At 47.3% G+C, this 24,173-nt stretch overlaps 1 protein-coding gene across 1 annotated transcript in view; it reads right to left on the bottom strand.

The window, feature by feature from the left end:
- ripk4 (receptor-interacting serine-threonine kinase 4) overlaps positions 1-24,173 on the bottom strand; it is a 61,879-nt gene that overhangs the window by 5,684 nt on the left and 32,022 nt on the right. Inside the window, exons 2-7 of the mRNA XM_070893206.1 lie at positions 12,673-12,964; positions 10,554-10,699; positions 9,936-9,985; positions 5,075-5,233; positions 3,145-3,254; positions 4-259 (exon numbers count right to left, since the gene is read on the bottom strand). Of these exons, the coding sequence (XP_070749307.1) occupies positions 4-259; positions 3,145-3,254; positions 5,075-5,233; positions 9,936-9,985; positions 10,554-10,699; positions 12,673-12,964 (1,013 nt within the window). The remainder of the gene's footprint in view (positions 1-3; positions 260-3,144; positions 3,255-5,074; positions 5,234-9,935; positions 9,986-10,553; positions 10,700-12,672; positions 12,965-24,173) is intronic.

The raw sequence follows: 24,173 nt of genomic DNA, 5'->3' as shown, positions 1-24,173 counted from the left end.
TACCAATTCCTCCAGCTTCCTTCCCAAAAGACAGCGATATGGATCCTTGGGATGAGAACGCAGAGTCAATGGATGAGATCCCCGACAGTCTCTTTTTGCTGTCGGCCATCTCCCCGGTCGCTGGGCATTCAGTGCCGGCCGATTCAAAGCCTTGTGAGAGTCCCGAGTCCAGTTGGGACAGCAGTTGGGAAAGGCTGCATTCTTCACTGTCAGAGACCTGCTTGGACTGCTGTTTCTGCACCGGCTGCTCAACTTCAACCTGAGGTGGGAATAAGAACCTGTGTCATTTCGTGCAGGCAGGATGGAAGTCAGATGAACAGACTGTGCACAACAGCTATCTTCTCTCCCTCTCTACATAGATAGCAAAACTAGGCAGCACCATGCTTGAATATAATTGTATGAGAATATTACTGGAAATAATGCTTGACTAATGTAGTGGAACTGTGACTGAGCTACACTCTGCTGTTGTAAGCAGTGTACAGTAGTTATGGTGTGTTGTTACACCCATTTCTTTCCTTTAGTAAGTCTTTAATTGTGGAAATGAAAGCAAAACGTTAGAACAATATCTATGAGCAAAAATTGCATTGTGCCCCGTTTAGGGCGGTAACATCCGGGAGATGGGACGTTCTGCGCCAGGCGTGGAAGTCCCGCCTCGCTTGAAAAATTCGTGTTACCGCCCCCGAAAGGAAGTGCAGCGCAAAAGAACGCGCTCCACTGCCTCTCTGGGGCGGTAGTGCGCCGGACGGGTCAGGAGTGGGACGCAGCGCTGTACACTGGGCCACGTAGCACTGCCACTTCTGAGAAGTTCTCCCCTTCATTAAAGGGGAGGCCCAAGCTGCAAACTCTGCAGTGAAGAACCGGGCCTCCACAGACCACTGGGAAGTGGGGGAACCGTGCCAACAGCTCGGCACTCAAGTAGAATGTCGGGCTGACCGATCGATGCGATCGCCATGCCAACAGGGTGCCGGAAAAACCCAGCAAAAATTTTTTGAACATGGCCTTTAACTAGCCCGCAGCCCGGTTCACGTCCCCTGAAGCTATCGCTGGTATCACCCGGCACAGCTTTAAGGGGCACTCCCCAACTTTTAGCTGTTGCTTTAGTTAGATGCAGAGTAAAGCTTTCTTCACTGAAGTTCAATATGTTATAATCCCAATTTCAGGAGAAGTACCTCCCATTTCACTTGTCCCACATCAGCCACTCGAGGGTGGTTTGAGTAAAGGCATCAAATCAATGCCAAACTAAAGGCAGCTTTTGACTTTGGATTCAAGCCAAGTAGCAACTGGGTTAGCATTGCCCAAACTTACTTTACAATGGATCCATAAAGACCATATAAAAAGTGTAGCCTTTTATCCCACTGAACTGAACTGATTTGAACCCAGGGCAGTGAGGTAACCACCCAATTAAAACCACTCTAAAAATGTGATTAGAAAATACACTCTCCAAAAACATTGGGCTAGAAATTCGGTTGTTTAGCGCCAGAGAGGGGCACTAAGGGGCAGCTAAACACCTCCCCCCCCCCGAGCGCTGTGCTGTCAGCTCCTGCTGCAAACTTCAGTGGATGCTCGCTAGCCCCGCCCACTCGGTAACATCACTGCGTGTGTAACACCCATAACGCCCCATTTGCAAAACTGACTCTCTCGCCTGCCGTAGCGCCTGGTGCTGAGACCAGCCGGGGAAAGCAGTCGGTCCAGTGACAATCCCGGGGCCATATCGTCTGGAGCGCAAGGCAAGTGCTGAAACTTCAGTTTTTAAACTTCCATTTATTTGTTGCAGGGGTGGGAAAGTGTGGGTGAGGTGGATGTTTTTTTCCACCTCTTTAGCACTCCACTTCGGGTGATACAACTGAATATCCCACCTGGAGGTGGTAGATATCGTCCAGCGTTAAAGGCAGCATCACCGCCTCAAAGCGGCAACACCAAATTTCTCACTCACCATCTTCAATTAGCCAACAGGGAACAAGGCAAGTACCTCCATTATTCCCTCATCTAGAACATTCTTGTGCTATACGCCTTCTGCAGCTGAAGGCTGCCAGCGTAGCTGTAGCACCAGCCTAGGGGCTAACCGGCTCGCTGGTGTACTCTCGGACCACCTGGGAACAAGGTCAGCCTCCAGTCAGCACTTCTTGTGGCTGGATATGGCAACAACCTTTGTGGGAATATTACCCACCCACTGCAGGTTAATTTAGAATATAGCAAGTATGAACTATGTAGAACCAAATATCTATTATCTGTGCTCATTATCTACCTTCCCAATTATCCAACAGAATGTTACTAGGACAAAGCCTTGCATCCCCTCACTGCACAGGAAGCCCTCCTGTGTGGCCAAAACAAGATAAAACTCACTTTGTTATCTGTCTTGTATTTGGCTCGAGTCCAGATCTTGGGATATTGCTATACCATACAAGCAAGGTATTAGGGGCTCTATCATCTCCCAATTTCTATTATTTACTGGGGGGGGGGGGGGGGGGGTAGAGGAGTATTCCCCTTCACTATGGCAGATAATGGATGTTCCCCTAGACCCGAAATGTCTTTTCCCTTCAAATCGATCGGATTGACCTGCTGTGCATTTCCTGTTTCTGGTTTAGATTTAGACCAGTAACTGCAGTGTATAAGGAATTGGGTATTTGCAAATCCTACATTGATGATTAAATTACAATGTTAGCAAGCTTGATTGCTTTGGGAGCAGTGAAGAAGGTTCCCAACCCTGAGCATTATTTAGTCGCCCCTCCTATGAGGGTGTATTGGAGTGAGTGTGAGTATCTCTAAGCTGACACGTGAAGAATGTGTACCCGAGCAAGATATCCGAGGACTGTGGGGCATCAATTGTACCCTGTCAAGAGGCAAAACCTTGCAGTAACGGCGGAGAAAACTGACAATGAGAGAGACAGCTTACAATTGATTCTGAAATTCATATGTCTTCATCAAGCCAACCAGTCAGTCAATGATGATCTCAAGTTTTAATAAGCTATGATTTGTGTACAAGTTGTCTCTGTACTCCTGACTAAACAGGAAGTTGCATTTCCCAATTTAGGTTGGTGCATTGGGAGATGCTTCGCAAGTTACGCCATCAGGTTTGGATGCTTCTATGAGCCGTTCAAACTTGATTCAATTGCCCCCTTTAAAGCTGAAACACGTAAGTTTTACCTTTCTGTTTGGCTCGTGGGTTTGGCCACAATCCAGAGGCTGCTCTCGTGGCTTCTCCTGTGCCATCTCTTGTGGTTTGGTGCTGAGTTCTTCTGTTTCTGAAGTGATTTCTTTCAAGACAAAATGACTTGTGTTAGTAGTCTCCGTTGCATATTGTGCCTTTAACATTATGACATTTATTTTAAACATAATGAGACGGGCACGGTGGATAGGGAGAAATCAGAGGGGGAATTCATTCGGGGAAGTTGGGACAAAGGACAAGGTGAAAGGATAGTATCCCAACACACCTTTAAGCTCCGAGACCAGGGCAGACTAGTGGGTCAGAAATTTCTCTCTCTCAATACATACACACGCGCACACATACACACACGCACGCACACACACACACCCGCGCGGCCGCACACACACACACACACACGTGCGCGCGCACACACACACACCCGCGCGCACACATGCGCACACACACACGCGCGCACACACACACACACACCCGCGCGCACACACACACCCGCGCGCACACACACACACACGCACACGCACACACGCGCACACACACGCACCCACACACACACACGCACACACACACACGCACGCACACACACACACGCACACACGCACACGCACACACGCACACACACACGCACACACACACGCACACACACACACGCACACACACACACACGCGCACACACACGCGCACACACACGCGCACGCACACACACACGCACACACACGCGCACACACACGCGCACGCACACACACACGCACACACACACGCACACACACACACACACGCACACACACACACGCACACACACACACACGCGCACACACACGCGCACACACACGCGCACACACACACACACGCACACACACGCGCACACACACACGCGCACACACACACACGCACACACACACGCACACACACACACACACGCACACACACTGGCACACACACGCGCACACACGCGCATGCACACACACACACACGCGCACGCACACACGCGCACACACACACACGCGCACACACACACACGCACACACACACGCGCACACACACACGCGCACGCACACGCGCGCACACACGCGCGCGCACACACGCGCACACACACACGCGCACACACACGCGCACACACACGCGCACACGCACACACATGCGCACACACGCGCGCGCACACACATGCACACTCACACACATACACACGCGCACACACACACACACGTGCACACATGTGCGCGCACACACACACACGCGCGCACACACACAAGCACACACACGCGCACACACACACGCGCACGCACACACACACGCGCACACACACACACACGTACACACACACGTACACACACACACGCACACACACACACACACACACGCACACACACACACACGTACACACACACACACGTACACACACACACACACACGCACACGTACACACACACACATACACACACACGTACACACACACACACACACACACATACACGTACACACACACACACACACGTACACACACACACTCACACATACACACACATACACGAGACAGGTCGACCACAGCTCCCTTCCTATTGGGCACAAGTACACAATACAAAAAAGCGGCTATAATTGGTATTAGTTGACCAGGAGGATGGTTGGCATCCGAAATTGAAGCAAGACGTGGGTGCAGTAAGAAGGGGCTGATCTGAAATTATTCATAATCCAGGCATCGATCATGTACCTGCCCTGGGAGTGCCGATTGCCAGAGCAGTAGGTAGAACAGTTCTACTGTCCAACATCAACATCTCTGTCCTTCCCCAACGCCCATAGAAATAGTTTGCAGACAGGATGGGATGGTGTGGATGGAGGTGCAGATTATTTCCTGTAGCGATCTGCATGGCCAATGACAATACTCCTTAAATATATTTTTTTAGAAACATGTTTTACCTTGAAATGTCGGGCGGCTGCTGGGGACCTCTGCCCAGCATCGCTGCATTAGTTTTAATAAACTCTTGCACGCTGGTGGCCTGGATTTAGGAATCGCTGATAAATCAGGTCGAATACCACTGACTACTTTCACCATAATGTGCAGAATATTTGTTTCAGCTGAAAATTGAAAAGCAATATAGTACGTCAGTATAGTGAGTAATGCTGGCATTTAAATGGCAGTTCAGCACATCTCAAATTATCTCATATTTGAAGCATACTAATGGTTAGGGTATAGTAAGGGTACAATTCTAGCAGGGAGAGAGAGACCGGGGGGTATATGTACACAAATCGTTGAAGGTGGCAGGGCAGGTTGAGAAAGCAGTTAAAAAAGCTTACGGGATCCTGGGCTTCATAAATAGAGGCATAGCGTACAAAAACAAAGAAGTTATGACGAACCTGCATAAAACACTGGTTCAGCCTCAACTGGAGTATTGTGTCCAATTCTGGGCACCACACTTTAGGAAGGATGTGAAGGCCTTAGAGAGGGAGCAGAAAAGAATGGTCCCAGGAATGAGGGACTTCAGTTATAGACTGGAGAAGCTGGGGCTGTTCTCCTTAGAGCTGAAAAGGTTGAGAGGAGATTTGATCGAGGTGTTCAAAATCATGAGGGGTCTGGACAGAGTAGAGAGAGAGAAACTGTTCCCATTGGTGGAAGGGTCGAGAACCAGAGGACACAGATTTAAGGCGATTGGAAGAACCAAAGGTGACATGAGGGAAAACATTTTTACGCAGCAAGTGGTTAGGATCTGGAATGTGCTGCCTGAGAGGGTGATGGAGGCAGACGCAATCAGGGCTTTCAAAAGGGAATTGGTTAAGTATCTGAAGGAAAAATAATTGCAGGGCTACGGGGAAAGTGCTGGGGGAGTGGGACTAGCTGAGGTGCTCTTGCAGAGAGCCAGCACAGGCTCGACGGGCCAGTGGCCTCCTTCTGTACTGTAACCATTCTATGATTCTTTATGGAGAGAAACAGGAAGTATTCTGCATCTGGTCTCACAAACAGCCAATTTTCTGGGGTATCAGTTGAGGGTGGAATCTAGGTCAGGACACTGGAAAGACTCCCTCCTCTTCTTGCGATACTTCCAACAAGATAACACTCTCAATAATGCACCAGATTATATGTACTACTCCCAGAGATGGGGTTTGAACTCACTCCCTTGTAACCTAGAGGCGAGAGTGCTACCAACTGGGCCAAACAGATCTAAGTAAAACAGTGTCAGCTGTGGCTCAGTGGGCAGCACACTCGCCTTGGAGTCAGTAGGTTGTGGGTTCAAGTCCCACTCCTGGGATTTGTACACATAAAAAAATCTAGGCTGACCCTCCCGTGCAGTGCTGCACTGTCGAAGTCACTGTCTTTCAGATGAGATGTTAAACCGAGGCCCTGTCTGCCTGCTCAGGTGGACATAAAAGCACTACTTCAAGGAAGAGCATTGGAGTTATCCTTGGTGTCCTGGCCAATATCTATCACTAAAATAAATTATCTGCTCATTATCACATTGCTGTTTGTGGGAGCTTGCTGTGCGCAAATTGGTTACTGTGTTTCCAACATTACAACAGTGACTACACTCCAAAAGTACTTCATTGGCTGTAAAGTGCTTTGAGACATCCGGTGGTTGTGAAAAGCACTATATAAATGCAAATTTTTCTTTTTAAAAACATCAGAATATTCGGTAACACATAAAGGCTACTGTCATGTATCCCAGTGCGGGTAATTTATTTGCAACAACTTATTACAGCCATTATTCAGTCCGTGTGTGACCCTGAGCTTCCGGTGGCCTGTCACTTTAATTCTCCACTCCACTCCCACTCTGATATCTCCACCCTCGGACTCCTGCACTGTTCCAATGAAGCTCAATGCAAACTCAGGGAACAGCACCTCATCTTTCGTTTCGGCACTTTACAGCCTTCTGGACTCAACATCGAGTTCAACAATTTCAGAGCGTAACCTCTGGCCATCTGTGGCTCCCTTTCCTCCACACCCTCCCCCCATCTTATGTTTTTTTTCTTCATTTTTTTCCCTCTTTGTCTATAATGGCAGCTGGTCATTACTACGCCATTCACACCCTATCCAGATGAACCTTTTTGTAACCTCTATTATTACCATTTGAATTCGGCCCACCATCCCTTTGTCTCTCTAATCTCTCCTGCCTCCCACCCTATCACAGACCTTGCCTTTTGTTCTTTCCTCCCTCCCCCCTTCAGTGTTTAAGAATCTGCTCTTTTCGAACACTCGGCAGTTCTGATGAAGGGTCGTTTACCCGAAACATTAACTCTGTTTTTTCTCTCCACAGATGCTGCCTGACCCGCTGAGATTTCCAGCATTGTCTGTTTTTATTGCATCCAGAACTTGGCGATGGATTGCAACTGGCCTTCACCTTGCTTCTTTGGTTCTTGTATTCAAACTCACTTATGACTAATGAGAAAAAAGTCTCCTCTGCCTGCAAGGATCCTATGTGAAATGAGTTTGGGTACACATGTACAACACTGCCGAGTACTTCACAACAATCCAACTAATGGAAGTACAAAAGCAAAATACTGTGGCTGTTGGAAATCTGAAAGCAAATCAGAAATTGTTGGAAATACTCAGCAGGTCAGGCAACATCTGACGGAGGATCATTAACCTGAAACGTATCAGATTGTGAGGGGGCTTGACAAGGTGGATGCAGAGAGGATGTTTCCACTGGTGGGGGAGATTAGAATAGAGGGCTTGATCTTAGAATAAGGGGCCGCTCATTTAGAACGGGATGAGGAGAAATTTCTTCTCTGAGGGTTGTGAATCTGTGGAAGCTGGAACATTAAATAAATTTAAGACAGAAATAGACAGTTTCTTAACTGATAAGGGGATAAAGGGTTATGGGGAGTGGACGGGGAAGTGGAGCTGAGTCCATGATCAGATCAGCCATGATCATGTTGAATGGCAGAGCAGGTTCGAGGGGCCGTATGGACTACTCCTGCTCCTTGTTCTTATGTTATGTTCTTATGTTAACTCTGTTTCTCTCTCCACAGATGCTGCCTGACCTGCTGAGTATTTCCAGCATTTTCTGTTTTTGCAACTAATGGGGATAGCTGCCATGTATCGCACTGGTACAGTCGGGATTGCTTGGCTGAGAGTGTGACTGGGGCACATTGTTGGGGAAGAGTAGAGGGAGCTTTGCAGTGCTCATACTGGACTGGAGTACCTCATGCCTGCCAGCCAAAATGGAAAATGTTCCTTTCCTCAGGACTAACTAATGTCCTCAAATTGATATCCAATGTTTTTATTTTTCCTGAGGGGAGGGAGGTGGCCTATTACAAGTATTGCAATGCTATCATCCACAAGCGATGCACTGATGTTTATCCAATGTAATCTAAAACTGATTTGTCAATAGAGGGAGAAAGAGAGGGGGAGAGGGAGAAAGAGAGGGGGAGAGAGAGAAAGAGAGGGGGAGAGAGAGAAAGAGAGGGGGAGAGAGAGAAAGAGAAGGGGAGAGAGAGAAAGAGAGGGGGAGAGAGAGAGAGAGATAGAACTGAGAGAGAGAGAATAAGTAAGTGTGAGACAGTGAGTGAGAAAGTGTGTGAGAGTAACAGTGGTACAGGAGTGAGTGAATGTTCAAGGAATGAGACATGGGTCTCCCATCAGACGACAATCTTTTTCTAAGCTGTCCAGGAATGCTAAACAGTGTCAGAAAAATATTCCAGATATGGGAACGGTATTCAAACTTTGGATAGATTTTGGCATTTTAGGAGCTATTAAGGGGAAAATAAATATTTGGTACAAAGAAGAAAATAGAGTTTTTGTTGGTTTTTGGAACTTTAGCAATATAGGGGATCTGAGAGTTCCATTTTAGATAGAAGAAGATTGTGAGGCTAAGAATGTCAATCGATGAATAAGTAAGGGTGCATTTGACAGGGCATGAGGTGGGAGCTGTTGGCAGGACCTGCCAGAGAAAGGTCTTTGTAGAGTTGGAAGAATATTGTATTAATATTTTGAAGGGCATGAGGAATTAAAGAGTTTACAACACAGAACAGGCCATTGGTGTTTAGCCTTTCCACAAGCAGTTGCCTTAATCCCATGAGCCTGCTTTGTTATCATATCCCTTTATTCCCAGAAGATCAAACTGCAGTGATTCAGGGTACTGTAGGGTAGTGTTTTTCGGTGTTGGACTAACAACTCGGGTTGTGGAAAGTTGTGCAATTCAATAAAGTTGATCAGTTATGAGATCGCACAGAACAAAATGACCATGAACATTGGTGAGGTGCCATTAAAGCTCAACTGTTAGGAGATCAGCTACTTCTACCTGCTCCGGCCTATAGGTGACTCCAATCCCACACCATGTGGTTGATTCTTACTGGTCTGGGTTAGCAAGCTACTGTGTTGTGGCAAAACAGTTGCTACCGAGAACAAGGCCACCATCACCATCTCAGGAAAACTAGGAATAGACAATAAATGATTGCCCACATTCCAATATTGTAAAAAGTATTTGTATTGTAAGAGAAATGAAGGATGCATGCACTCTGAAGGAAGTTGGTAAAGGTAGAATGGAAACGTCAGCAAAAGACTGAATACAGAGCAAAGCTTATTGTTTTGAAGGAGGAACAAAGCAGGAGTCAGAACAGAGCCTCTTCCCAAGTTAATGGAAAGGAAGGAGGCAGCATCAGTCACAGCACAGATCCCAGATAATGAGTAAGAACCTTTCCACTCAAAGCTGGACAGATAGAATAATGTGGTTTATTGAATTGAAATTTGCATTTTTATAAACAGAACGTGTCTACGTTGCTGGACCAAGGCTCTTTCAACCTCAAGGTACATCGGTGGGAAAAGGGAATCTCTCGCAGTACATACCTGCAAAAGGCTTCTTCTGTGTTAAAATCCCCCAGATGACGATGGAAAAGCTGCAACAAGAAAAGAAACAATTGGAGAGGTGTTTAAACTATCTAAGAGGACTGTCAAAGAGGAATTTAGCACCGAGCAAAGTTACAAATGGAGATGAGCATCCTCTCTTTTGAACATAGCCGGGGATATCAACACTTCCTGCTAGCTGCTTCAGCATTTCTGATATCTTAGCATAAAATATTCCCAAGCATCAATGGCCTCTGACACACAGTGTTTAAAGTCCACTGGTCTAAAAGGACAGCTGCCTGTAACAAGGGCAGATACTTAATAAAATTGACCCCCGTTGTTTGCTGAGAAATCCACTGGAAATTTATGCCAAGATTTGCTAACAACCATCCCAGACCACTGGAAACAGTCAGGATGTTTTTTTTTAAGATAACCTTCTGCTGTTGGAGGATAGCACAGTGGAAAAACCACCCGTGCTGAACTCACCGACACCCAGAACAAACATGGTGGCTCCAACTGAACGCGCCACCACTGGCAGCCATCTTTTGCCACTGGCAGCAATGTATGTGTGACCGATTATAATACAAGCCTTCATTAAGGGTGAAGGGGAAAGTGTCGAACCTGTATACGTCATGCTTAATGTCAGAATTTCTCTTCTGCCGTAAACGTTCTGGAGGCAGGTATGCGATTGTACCACAGAAACCATCCATACTGATGTCTTGCGAGTTAGACAATCCATTCCATCTCGCCAACCCAAAGTCTGAGATCTATACAGAGAAAAGGTTTAATGTACAACATCGCAAAAGCCTCACAGATTATGAAAGCAGAATGAGAGTACAATAGAAAACTCAGGTGACCTTTTCTATCATCAATATTAAAAGGAGAGTATTATATAATTGTCATTAACCCCTTCAAACAGCTGAGCAGGTGAGAACATTGGCTCATTCTCTAGACTGTTTCATTGTCATCTGTTCTACTTTTTTTTTCCTCAGGATTAAAAAAAAATTATTTTTAAAAATGTTGATGGGAAATTATAATGCTCTACAAAACATTTGCGAAGACACGTTGATTGGTGCTTCAACACATTATGCCACAGAATTCTAGGCCTCGGGTGGGACGAGAGAAGCTGGGGTTGTTCACCTGAGAGCAGAGAGGGTTAAGGGGCGAATTAATAGGTGTTCAAACTCATGAAGGGTTTTGATAGAATAAATAAACAGGAACTGTTTCCACTGGCAGGAGGGTCTGTAACCAGAGGACACCAGACTGAAGATAATTGGCAAAAGGACCAATGAAGATATGAGGAGAATTCTTTTTACGCAGCGAGTATTTATGATCTGGAATGCACTGCCTCAAATGGTGATGGAAGCAGATTCAAAACTAACTTTAAAAAACAAAATTACTTGAAATTACTTGAGGATAAATTTCTTCTCTGAGGGTTGTACATCTGTGGAATTCTCTGCCCCATTGAGCTGTGGAGACTGGGTCATTGAATATATTTAAGGCAGAGATAGACAGATCTTTGAGCGATGAGAGAGTAAAGGATTGTGGGGAGCGGGCAGGGAAGTGGAGCTGAGTCCATGATCAGATCAGCCATGATCTTATTGAATGGCGGAGCAAGCTCGAGGGGTCAAATGGCCTACTCCTGCTCCTATCTCTTATGTTCTTATGAAAAGGAAAATGTTGTTGGCCTGTGTGGAAAGGGCAGGGGGAGTGAGATTAATTGGATAGCTCTTTCAAAGAGTAGGCATAGGCCACGATGGGCCTAATGGCCTAATGTATTTGCTTCATCGGTTCTTTGTTTAAGAATTCACAGCTACACATTTGCTGTGAAGAACTAGCTGGTTTATTAGCAAAGGTTGAACAATCAAACTGAACACTACCGGTTCATCCACCAGGCTCATAAGTGCACGCCTCATCATGGAGAACCTGAACTCAATTAACTGGGATTTTATGGAGTCTTATGAACATCACGTGACTGGCTAAGCCACTCACAGTGCAACCGCTCCACAAGCCTGTGCTTTGAGACGTCCGGTGGTCGTGAAAGATGCTATATAAATCCAAGTCTTTCTTTCTTTCTATTTAATTTTACCCAATGATTTCCCACAAAGCATTTCCTCAATCTTAGCTTTGTCACTGGGGAAACGCTGAGTAGAGACCAGGCTGCAGACACCAACCAGTTAGAGACCACATTCACATTGAGCAGATAGATGGCTGTGGAATGATATATGGCATTTGATAACATGGTGGGAGGTGGGAGAATGTGATTGGGTTACACGGCGGGAGATGGGAGAATGTGATTGAGTTACATGGCGGGAGAATGTGATTGGGTTACATGGCAGGAGAATGTGATTGGGTTACATGGCAAGAGAATGTGATTGGGTTACACGGCAGGGGCAGGGAGAATGTGATTGGGTTACATGGCGGGAGAATGTGATTGGGTTACACGGCGGGGCAGGAAGAATGTGATTGGGTTACACGGTGGGAGAATGTGATTGGGTTACACGTCGGGGCAGGGAGAATGAGATTGGGTTACACGGCAAGAGAATGTGATTGGGTTATACGGCGGGGGCAGGGAGAATGTGATTGGGTTACACGGCAGGAAATGGGAGAATGTGATTGGGTTACAGGACAGGGGCTGGGAGAATGTAACTGGGTTACACAGTGGAGGCAGGGAGAATGAGGAAAAACAAAAACCATACAAAAGCAGAAAGAATTATTCTGTTAGGGCTTCAGCATTTACCTTGACATGATGGTGTGCATCCAGCAGTATGTTTGCAGGCTTCAGATCCAGGTGCAGTAGGGGAGGGGACATGCAGTGAAGAAAATTCATGCCCACTGCCGTCTCGTGGATAATGCGGAAACGCAGTTCCCATGGCAACAGCTCTGAGGCTAGCAGTTTTTCCAGAGAACCGGTCTCCATGTACTCCATGACCAGCCCCACTGGGTCCTTGCAGATCCCATACACTGGGAGAATGTAACGGAATTTCGCCATTTCCATCTTCTTGGCTTCTTCGAGCAGTTCGGCATTCTCTCTGCAAAACAAAAAACAGAAAACAATCGAGGATTCTGATCCACTGTTTGAGTAGCATATGGAAGAGGCATGATGGGAAACAGTCACCTTAGCAACCAGCACAAAGAGATGAACTTCAAAGCCAGTGAAAGATGTTCACGGACAGGTTTTAAAGGACTCACTGGGTACGGCAGAAATATTAACAGAGTACTTTCCATCGGTCTTCAGCCTTGAAGGTGGTGCTCAACTATTAGAATTTCATAATGTTCCTAGCAATATTAACATCGACGACCATATTGTTTTAGAAAGAATTTAAGAACTTGAAAATAGATTGTGCCGCATGATATCCACCCGAGAAGATAGTTACTGTCGGGAATTCAGGGCCAGTGTGATCTCCTGGACTAGTTTCGATCGCCTAGATGGGTCGGAGAGGAATTTCCTAGGTTTCCCCATTCCCCCCATTCCCCCCATTCCCCCTAATTAGCCTGAGCTTTTCGATCTTTTTTTTTGCCTCCACCAGGAGATCACATGGTTTTGGCTGGGGTGCAGAGTACATGTTGTGAAATACAAGGTATCACAATTGTGTGGGGCAGGCTCAATGGCCCAGAGGCTCTTTTTCCTGTCCGTCATTGTTCGCATGTTCAAAGTCAGATAGAAATCGATGCAAACTGGTTTACTTTGGTTTGTACTTCTCCCAATTTCCCTGGTTTTGGATCATTTGGAATTAGGTGCAAATAATCCAGCCAAGTTTAGCCCAGGCAGTAAATATCAATAGGGTATTCCGCAGGATATATTGTCCTTGAGGGGTGTTGCAGGTTCACCAGAATGATACTGGGGCTAAAAGGTTTAAACCAGGAGAATACGTTGCATAAACTAGGCCTGTATTCCCTCACACATGTAAAATTAAGGGGTGATCTACTTGAGGTGCTGAAGACGATTGAAGGATTTGATAGGGTAGATAGAGAGAAGCTATTTCCTCTGGTGAGGAAGTCCAGAACAAAGAGGCATAATCTGAAAACCAGAGCTAGGCCATTCAGGGGTGATGTCAGGAAGCACTTCTTCACACAAAGGCTCATGGAAATCCAGAACTCTCTCTCTCTCAAATAGCTGTTGGGGCTGGGGGTCAATTGAAAATTTCAAAACAGAGATTGATGAGTATTAAGGGATGTGGAACCAAGGAGGGTAAATGGAGAGCGTGCAGAAACCAAGTGCAGGCAGCGGAAGGAGCATGCGGCAAACCAGTTCACCCACCCTTTCCTTCAATGACTGTCTGTTCCACCTGTGACAGAGACTGTAATTCCTGTATTGGGCTGTTCAGTCACCTGAGAACTCACTAATAGAGTGGAAGCAAGTCTTCCTCGATTTCCAGGGACTGCCTATGAATGAATGAATGACAGATCAGCCATGATCTCATTGAATGACAGAGCAGGTTCAAGGAGTTGAATGGCCTGCTCCTGTTAGAAACATAGAAAATAGGTGCAGAAGTAGGCCATTCGGCCCTTCGAGCCTGCACCACCATTCAATAAGATCATGGCTGATCATTCATCTCAGTACCCCTTTCCTGCTTTCTCTCCATACCCCTTGATCCCTATAGCCGTGAGGGCCATATCTAACTCTCTCTTGAATATATCGAACGAACTGGCATCAACAACTCTCTGCGGTAGGAAATTCCACAGGTTAACAACTCTCTGAGTGAAGAAGTTTCTCCTCATTTCTGTCCTAAATGGCTTACCCCTTATCCTTAGACTGTGTCCCCTAGTTCTGGACTCCCTCAACATCGAGAACATTCTTCCTGCATCTAACCTGTCCAGTCCTGTCAGAATTTTATATGTTTCTATGAGATCCCCTCTCATTCTTCTAAACTCCAGTGAATACAGGTTCATTTTATCCTCATAAGTCAGTCCTGCCATCCCTGGAATCAGTCTGGTGAACCTTTGCTGCACTCCCTCAATAGCAAGAACTTCCTCAGATTAGAAAACCAAAACGGAACACAATATTCCAGGTGAGGCCTCACAAAGGCCCTGTACAACTGCAGTAAGACCTCCCTGCTCTTATACTCAAATCCCCTAGCTATGAAGGCCAACATATCATTTGCCTTCTTCACCGCCTGCTGTACCTGCATGCCCACTTTCAATGACTGATGTACCATGACACCTGGTTGCACCTCCCCTTTTCCTTATCTCGATCATTCAGATAATATTCTGCCTTCATGTTTTTGCCACAAAAGTGGATAACCTCATATTTATCCACATTATACTGCATCTGCCATGCATTTGCCCACTCACCTAACCTGTCCAAGTCACCCTGCAGCCTCTTAGCATCCTCCTCACAGCTCACACCGCCACCCAGCTTAGTGTCATCTGCAAACTTGGAGATATTACATTCAATTCCTTCATCTAAATCATTGATGTCTATTTTAAATAGCTGGGGTCCCAGCACTGAGCCCTGCGGCACCCCATTAGTCACTGCCTGCCATTCTGAAAAGGACCCGTTTATCCCGACTCTCTGCTTCCTGTCTGCCAACCAATTCTTTATCTACATCAATACATTACCCCCAATACCATGTGCTTTAATTTTGCACACCAATTTCTTGTGTGGGACCTTGTCAAAAGTCTTTTGAAAGTTCAAATACACTACATCCACTGGTTCTCCCTTGTCCACTCTACTAGTTACATCCTCAAAAAATTCTAGATTTGTCAAGCATGATTTCCCTTTCACAAATCCATGCTGACTTGGACTGATCCTGTCACTGCTTTCCAAATGTGCTGCTATTTCATCTTTATTAATTGATTCCAACATTTTCCCCACTACTGATGTCAGGCTAACCGGTCTATAATTCCCCATTTTCTCTCTCCCTCCTTTCTTAAAAAGTGGTGTTACATTAGCTACCCTCCAGTCCATAGGAACTGATCTAGAGTCGATAGACTGTTGGAAAATGATCACCAATGCATCCACACTTTCTAGGGCTACTTCCTTAAGTACTCTGGGATGCAGACTATCAGGCCCTGAGGATTTATCGGCCTGACTAATAAGGATTTCCTTCAGTTCCTCCTTCTCGCTAGAACCTGAGTCCTCTGGTGTTTCCGGAACATTATATGTGTCTTCCTTTGTGAAGACAGAACCAAAGTATTTGTTCAACTGGTCTGCCATTTCTTTGTTCCCCATTATAAATTCACCTGAATCTGACTGCAAGGGACCTATATTTGTCTTCACTGATCTTTTTCTCTTCACATATCTATAGAAGCTTTTGCAGTCAGTTTTTATGTTCCCAGCAAGCTTACTCTCATACTCTATTTTCTCCCTCCTCATTAAACCCTTTGTCCTCCTCTGCTGAATATTAAAATTTCTCCCAGTCCTCGGGTTTGCTGCTTTTTCTGGCCAATTTATATGCCTCTTCCTTGGATTTAACACTATCCTTAATTTCCCTTGTTAACCACGGTTGAGCCACCTTCCCCGTTATTTTTACTTTTTATTCTGCCAACACTACCCGCCTGGGATTGGAGCTGAAGGTGATATCACAGACTTTGGTTGGTGTTCAGGTTCCTGTGAGGGGTTCCTGCAAAGTCTACTCCCGCCTCCACCTCATGGCTCCATGCTTACACTTTCCAGCAGAGGTTACTGGAAAGAGAATATGAGTGGGAGTTGCTTACCCCCATGTCCAGATGTAGTGCCCCCCTCCCCCAGGCCCGCACTAAATGGGCTAATGCAGACTAGGCCAAGGAATGAGCTGGACTTTGGTTGGTGTAAAAGTTTTTCTGCTGCAGTAAATATAACTAATGGTTTACTGGGTAAAGTACCACTCGGTTTAGTACCGAGCCATGCAGAGCAGAAAGTTCTGTATTCTACCCTTAGTAAGTGCGGGAGCCACATTTGGTTCCTTTGTTGGGGGGGGGCGGGGTGCGGGGGCACTGTGGAAATGAAAGGGAAGGCCACTATCTTGTCGCCCCTACTGCAAAGTGCCTGTCTGGACTCTGGGTAAGGTCAGAATTGGATCCTGCCGCAACACTCCCCTCAAATTCTGTCGACACTACCCGTCTGGGATCAGAGCTGCAGGTGGTTCCCTGGTTAAGATATCACAGAATGGCCGGCACCCATGAAATGGTAATCCAAAGAGTTGACCCAAAAGAAATTTGTACAAACACCTCATTGCACAACCTCTGTTTCTAAAGACTCTTATCTTCGCAGCATGCCTACACACATGAATGACACCTTGGAGATAAACTCAAAGAGCAAGAACCGTGCCTGTAGTGGAGATGACACAGAGACTGTCTGGAGCCAGAGGAAGGGAAGTCAAATCTCCAAGACAAAGATTGGCACATTAAACAAAAACAAACATTCAGAACAACAGCAGCTGATCACTCCAATAAACTCATCTCCTCATCTCCAGGTGTGTCTGCACAGAAATCTGTATGCCTCCGGCATCTCGGACTTGAACCGGTTCTGTGGGATTGGCAGAACTATTGGTGCCAGGAAGTAATGGGAATATTGTTGCCGTCATTCCCTTGCTGCATTAACGGTGCCTGCTGCAGTGTGGGTAGCTTTTAACCGCGAGCCTGCTATTTATTGCTAATAAAGGGATGCAAGCAACTTATTTTACACACCAATAATGTACTGCCAAAGAATGATCTCGGCAACATTTATGACTCGCTCTTTTGAAACAGTTCAAAAGTCTACGACTGCAAAAAATAAAGATCCAAATGTCTTCCCCATTTCCAGCATCCCGACAAATCAAACCTCAAACGAAGGTAATGCTGAGAGATTTATCCCTGCCCCTTTTAAAGTTAAGCTCCAGCAGATCAAGCCAATCTCTTAGACTACATTTCGAATGTGCTACATTTCACAGGTGACTAGTCCATAGTTCCAACAACCATCACATTCCAGAGAACATGACCATCTATGTCCAGCCACCTCTTTCAATCATTCAACCCATCATTACTTTCTCACCGAGCATAACTTCTGCCCCATTTTTTCGGATAGCAGCTGTTGGTGATTCTACTATTCCCACTTACACCTCCTCTACACTCATCTTTTCTTTCTTTATTTGTCCCATTACCACCCCCTTGTTCCTCACCCCATCATCACTTTTGTCATTTAATCACTCCTACCTTCCACCCCATCCAGTCCTTCCCTTTTGTTCTTTCCTCCCTTTCCCTGCCTCTGCACTCACTCTACTCGAGGCTCCGACACGGCAAGCGAGCCCCAGGTGTTCAGAGGACACGTTTCTGTCATGTATCTTACATTATTATATATAACTGTATCCTAACATGCTATACATGACTGTAATAAGATATGACCTGTAACCACCAGCATACCTTACCACCAGGGGTGCACTTGCAAGAGACAGGTATATAAGGACAGGTCTCAGGCAAGTGCAGCATTCCAGAGCTGTGAAATAAAGGTGCAGGTCCAGAGTGACCTTGACTTCACTACATGCCTCGTGTGAATCTGTACTGAGGGGACAGGACTTTACAGTGGCGACGAGTTACGGGATTACAGAGTCCACAGAATGGCGAACAACGGATCAGATGAAAAGTACAATGCGGGAGACAATTGGGAGGACTTTATAGAAAGGCTCCAGCAAAGCTTTGTAACCAAAGACTGGTTGGGTGACGATAAGGCAGACAAGAGAAGAGCCCATCTCTTGACCAGCTGTGGCTTGAAAACATTCGCTTTAACGAAGGATCTGTTGGCACACGAGAAACCAGCAAGCAAGTCGTTTGAAGAATTGAACACACTGGTAAGAGACCACCTGAAGCCAGCGAGCAGCCTACACATGGCCAGACACAGGTTCTAGAAACATAGAAAATAGGTGCAGAAGTAGGCCATTCGGCCCTTCTAGCCTGCACCGCCATTCAATGAGTTCATGGCTGAACATGCAACTTCAGTACCCCATTCCTGCTTTCTCGCCATATCCCTTGATCCCCCTAGTACAACTATAGACGCTGTGTGGGCCAGAGCATACCCGACTTTGAGGCGGAACTTCGGAGGTTGGCTAGTTTATGTGAGTTCTCCGATGAACTGAGGAGAGAAATGCTGAGAGACTTTTTCATTGAAGGAATAGGCCATGCAGGCATATTCCAAAAGCTCATAGAGACCAAAAACCTGACCTTAGAGGCAGCAGCACAGGTTGCACAGACAGTCTTGGTAGGGGAAGAAGAAACGAGGTTGATTTACAATGCAGGTACGACAACTAACGAAATATCGGAACAAGAAGTTCACAACACTAAACAAGCTGCTACCCCCACACACAGACAAAACCGGGAGAACAGGCTCTCGACAGCAGGCAGAAGCCATCAAGGGCCACAGGAACGGCCGTTCACACTTCATCAACCCGCAATGCGAGCAATCAACTACAAACTGAGAGAAGCTCAAGAAAGATCAGCCAGACGCAGCTCATTCTTTGGGAACACTTTGAATAATGGAACAGGTCTGTGCTGGAGGTGTGGGGGTGGGCACTCGTCGAGGGGATGTTGATTTCAGCAGGCTGTTTGCAGAAATTATGAATATACAGGGCATTTGGCCCGCATGTGCAAAAAAACGGCAGCTCGGCTGGTATACGAATCGGATGGGTCGGAAAGCGGACCAGAAGATGGTGGGGACAGTACCCGGGACACCGATGTACAGCGGGTCAACACGATCAATGGCCACTGCTCCTACAACAGGACGCCTCCTATAATGATGAGGGTCCTACTCAACGGGATATCTGTCAACATGGAGCTGGATACGGGAGCAAGTCAATCTCTCATGGGCGCTCAACAGTTTGAACAACTGTGGCAGCATAAAAGAGACAGACCAAAGGGTCACAAGGGTCGACACCAAACTAAGAACATATACCAAAGAAATCATACCAGTCCTCGGCAGCGCCATGCTCTCTGTCACACACAAAGGGACAGTGAACCGACTTCCCCTGTGGATTGTCCCCGGAGACCCCCCAGCACTGCTGGCAAAACTAAACTGGAAATGGGATGATGTCCATGCCATGTCATTAGAGGAACAGACCTCCTGCTCAACAGTTATAAAGCAATTTGAACATCTCTTTCAGCAGGTGTGGGCACTTTCAAAGGGGCCAAAGTCAAAATCTACATCACACAGGATGCTAGACCGGTCCATCACAAGGCCAGAGCTGTACCCGATGTGATGAGGGAAAAGATTGAACACGAACTAGACAGGCTTCTGCGGGAAGGCATTATGTCACCTGTGGAATTTAGCAACTGGGCAAGTCCCATCGTCCCAGTCATGAAGCCTGATGGATCCGTACAAATCTGTGGGGACTACAAATCTACCATAAACAGAGTCTCCCTACAGGACCAGTACCCGCTGCCCAGAGCGGAGGACTTATTTGCCACATTGACTGGAGGTAAACTTTTCTCAAAACTAGACCTCACATCTGCGTATATGACGCAAGAATTGACCGAGGAATCCAAGCTACTCACCACCATCAACACACATCGAGGCCTTTTCATGTACAATCGATGCCCATTCGGCATCAGGTCGGCAGCTGCCATATTCTAGCGCAACATGGAGAGTCTGCTCAAGTCCATCCCGGGGACGGTTGTATTTCAAGACGACATACTTATCACGGGCAGGGACACCGACTCCCATCTCCGTAATTTGGAGGAAGTACTAAAGCGGTTGGATCGGTCGGGTAGGCCTACGAGTCAAGAAATCCAAGTGTCTGTTTCTCACACCCGAGGTTGAATTTTTGGGCAGAAGGAATGCCGCTGATGGAATCCACCCAACAGAGTCCAAAACAGAAGCAATTCGCCTGGCACCCAGGTCCTGGAATGTCTCAGAACTGCGCGCCTTTTTCGGGCTACTCAATTACTTTGGGAACTTTATGCAGAACTTAAGCACGCTGCTGGAGTCTCTCCACGTGCTACTCAGGAAGGGGTGCGATTGGTTTTGGGGGTACGCCCAGGAACGCGCCTTCAATAAGGCACGCGCCTTCAATAAGACACGCAACCTTCTGTGTTCCAACAGTGTTTTGACTTTCTTTGACCCAGGTAAAAAGCTAGTTCTCACATGCGATGCGTCAGCATATGGGGTCGGGTGCATTTTGCAACATGTCAATAGTGCGGGCAAATTACAACCCATGGCTTATGCCTCCAGGTCACTTTCGAGGGCGGAGCGCGGGTACGGAATGGTAGAGAAGGAGGTGCTCGCGTGCGTGTACGGTGTCAAAAAAATGCACCAATACCTTTTCGGGGCCAAGTTCGCGTTAGAAACAGACCACAAACCCCTCACGTCCCTCCTATCCGAGAGCAAGGCAATAAACGCCAACGCCTCGGCGCGAATTCAACGGTGGGCACTCATGCTGGCGTCCTACGACTATACCATAAGGCACAGACCAGGCACAGACAACTGTGCCGACGCGCTCAGCAGGCTACCCCTGGCGACCACGGAAGGGTCTGACGAACAGGACTGTGAGATAGTCATGGCAATCAATGCCTTTGAGTCCACAGGTTCGCCCATGACGGCTCGCCAAATCAGAGTCTGGACGGCCAGCGACCCCACGTTATCCTTAGTAAAAAGATGTGTCCTAACCGGTGACTGGGCAGAGGCTCGCGATGCCTGCCCCGAGGAATTAAAACCCTTTCACAGGCGCATGCATGAGCTATCACTACAAGCAGACTGCCTGATGTGGGGCAGCCGAGTAGTCATGCCTCTGCGAGGTAGAGAGGCATTTGTCCGGGAGCTCCACTGCGAGCACCCGGGGATCGTTCTCATGAAGGCCATAGCCAGATCCCACGTCTGGTGGCCTGGTTTTGACGCGGACTTGGAGCTCTGCGTCCGAAGGTGCACCATTTGTGCCCAAATTAGCAATGCCCCCAGGGAGGCTCCACTGAGTCCCTGGCCCTGGCCTACCAAACCATGGTTGCGGGTGCACGTAGACTATGCGGGCCCATTCATAAGCAAAATGTTCCTCGTAGTTGTAGATGCATTTTCAAAGCGGATCGAATGCACCATTTTAAACTCAAGCACAACCTCCACCACTGTGGAGAGCCTCGCAACCATGTTTGCAACGCATGGAATCCCTGACATATTGGTCAGTGACAATGGTCCGTGCTTCACCAGCGCAGAATTCCAAGACTTTATAAGTGACCACGGCATAAATCACGTCAAGACGGCACCGTTCAAGCCGGCGTCCAACGGCCAGGCGGAGAGTGCAGTGCAAATCATTAAACAAGGCATGCTTAAAATCCAAGGTCCCTCGCTGCAGGGTCGCCTGTCGCGACTGCTGCTGGCATACAGATCTCGTCCGCACTCATTGACTGGGATCCCCCCGCGCAACTGTTGATGAAAAGGACTTTAAAAACAAGGCTCTCATTAATCCTCCCAGACATGCACGAAATCATTGAGGCAAAGCGCCGTAAGCTGACTGAGTACCATGACAGAAATTCGAGGGGGAGATGGAATGAGATAGGGGGCAAAGTGTTTGTACTAAACTATGGCAGGGGTCCCAAATGGCTTGCAGGGACAGTAACGGGCAAGGAAGGAAACAGGCTACTGGTAGTGCAAATGAACAATGGCAAAACCTGCCAGAGGCATGTCGACTAACTCAAAAGCAGATTTACCAACAACACTGCGGAACCAGAGGCAGACCTGGTGGACAGACAGAGGGAACAACCTGAGGAAAGGGCAATCCCAACAGACAGCCCAGGCGAGTCAACAATCACACGAATCGAAACAGACAGCCCAGGCGAGATACCAGCAACCACACCCAAAGAAAAACAGACACCAAGGCAAACAACTGAACCACAACTCAGACGCTCCACGCGAGAGCGTAGACCACCTGAGAAACTGAACCTATAAAGACAATAAGACCTTGGGGGAGGGTGATGTCATGTATCTTACATTATTATATATAACTGTATCCTAATATGCTATACATGACTGTAATAAGATATGACCTGTAACCACCAGCATATCTTACCACCAGGGGTGCACTTGAAAGAGACAGGTATATAAGAACAGGTCTCAGGCAAGTGCAGCATTCCAGAGCTGTGAAATAAAGGTGCAGGTCCAGAGTGACCTTCACTTCACTACATGCCTCGTGTGAATCTGTACTGAGGGCACAGGACATTACACCTTCAAAGCCTCCCTGATAAAGTACAACATCCCCACCGATACCTGGGAGTCCCTGGACCAAGACTGCCCTAAGTGGAGGAAGAGCATCTGGGAGGGCGCTGAGCACCTCGAGTCACATCGCCGAGAGCATGCAGAAACCAAGCATAAATAGCGGAAGGAGTGTGTGGCAAACCAGACTCCCCACCTTCAACCATTGTCTGTCCCCCCTGTGACAATTCCCGTATTGGACTGTTCAGTCACCTGAGAACTCACTTTTAGGGCCCAAGTTTCCACATGATTTGCGCCTGATTTTTAGGAGCAACTGGTGGAGAACGGACTATCTTAGAATTCGCAATTCTCCACATTTTTCTTTCTGCAGTTCTAGTCAGGTAGAACAGTTCTACTTTGGAACAGAATTTTTTCTTCGACGCCTGATTTGAAAGTTTCCACAGTGAAAACGTACTCCAAACTAAAGTAGAATGGAGCAAGTGAAGATTTTTGTAGAACTGAAAAAACCTGTTCTACACATTAAAAAATCAGGCGCAGGTTACAAATTAGGCGTCCAGAACGAGGTGGGGGGGAAGGGAACTCATTAAATTTGACAATAAATCCTTATTTATACTTATACAAATATTGTACAAATAAATCCAACCTGAATAAACATTTATAAGCAAAGAAAAGATTAAATAAACCATCTTCCTACCTGTGTGAAAGTGCTTCAGGCAGGCCTTTCGGGACCAAAGGCTGAACGGACCGACCGAGACTTCGGGCAGGGCCCGTCCCCAGCACCAGATTTACAGGTAGGTGGCGTTGGGTTGGGTCGGGGAGGTTCGGTTCGGTTCGGGGAGAGAGAGAGGGGGGGAGAGGGGGGGGGGAAGAGAGAGAGGGAGGAGAGGGGGGGGGGAGAGAGAGGGAGGAGAGGGGGGGGAGAGAGAGGGAGGGGGGAGAGAGAGGGAGAGAGGGGAGGGGGGGGAGGGGAGGGAGGGGGAGGAAGAGGGGGGAGAGAGAGAGGGAGGGAAGAGAGAGGGAGGAGAGGGGGGGAGAGAGAGGGAGGGGGGAGAGAGAGGGAGAGAGGGGAGGGGAGGGAGGGGGGGGAAGAGGGGGGAGAGAGAGAGGGAGGGAAGAGAGAGGGAGGAGAGGGGGGGAGAGAGAGGGAGGGGGGA

The sequence above is a fragment of the Pristiophorus japonicus genome, chromosome 11 (assembly GCF_044704955.1).
Source record: "Pristiophorus japonicus isolate sPriJap1 chromosome 11, sPriJap1.hap1, whole genome shotgun sequence".
Classification (NCBI taxonomy): domain Eukaryota; kingdom Metazoa; phylum Chordata; class Chondrichthyes; family Pristiophoridae; genus Pristiophorus; species Pristiophorus japonicus.
Note: the sequence above shows the minus strand (reverse complement) of the source record. Positions and strands in the feature narration are given on the sequence as shown.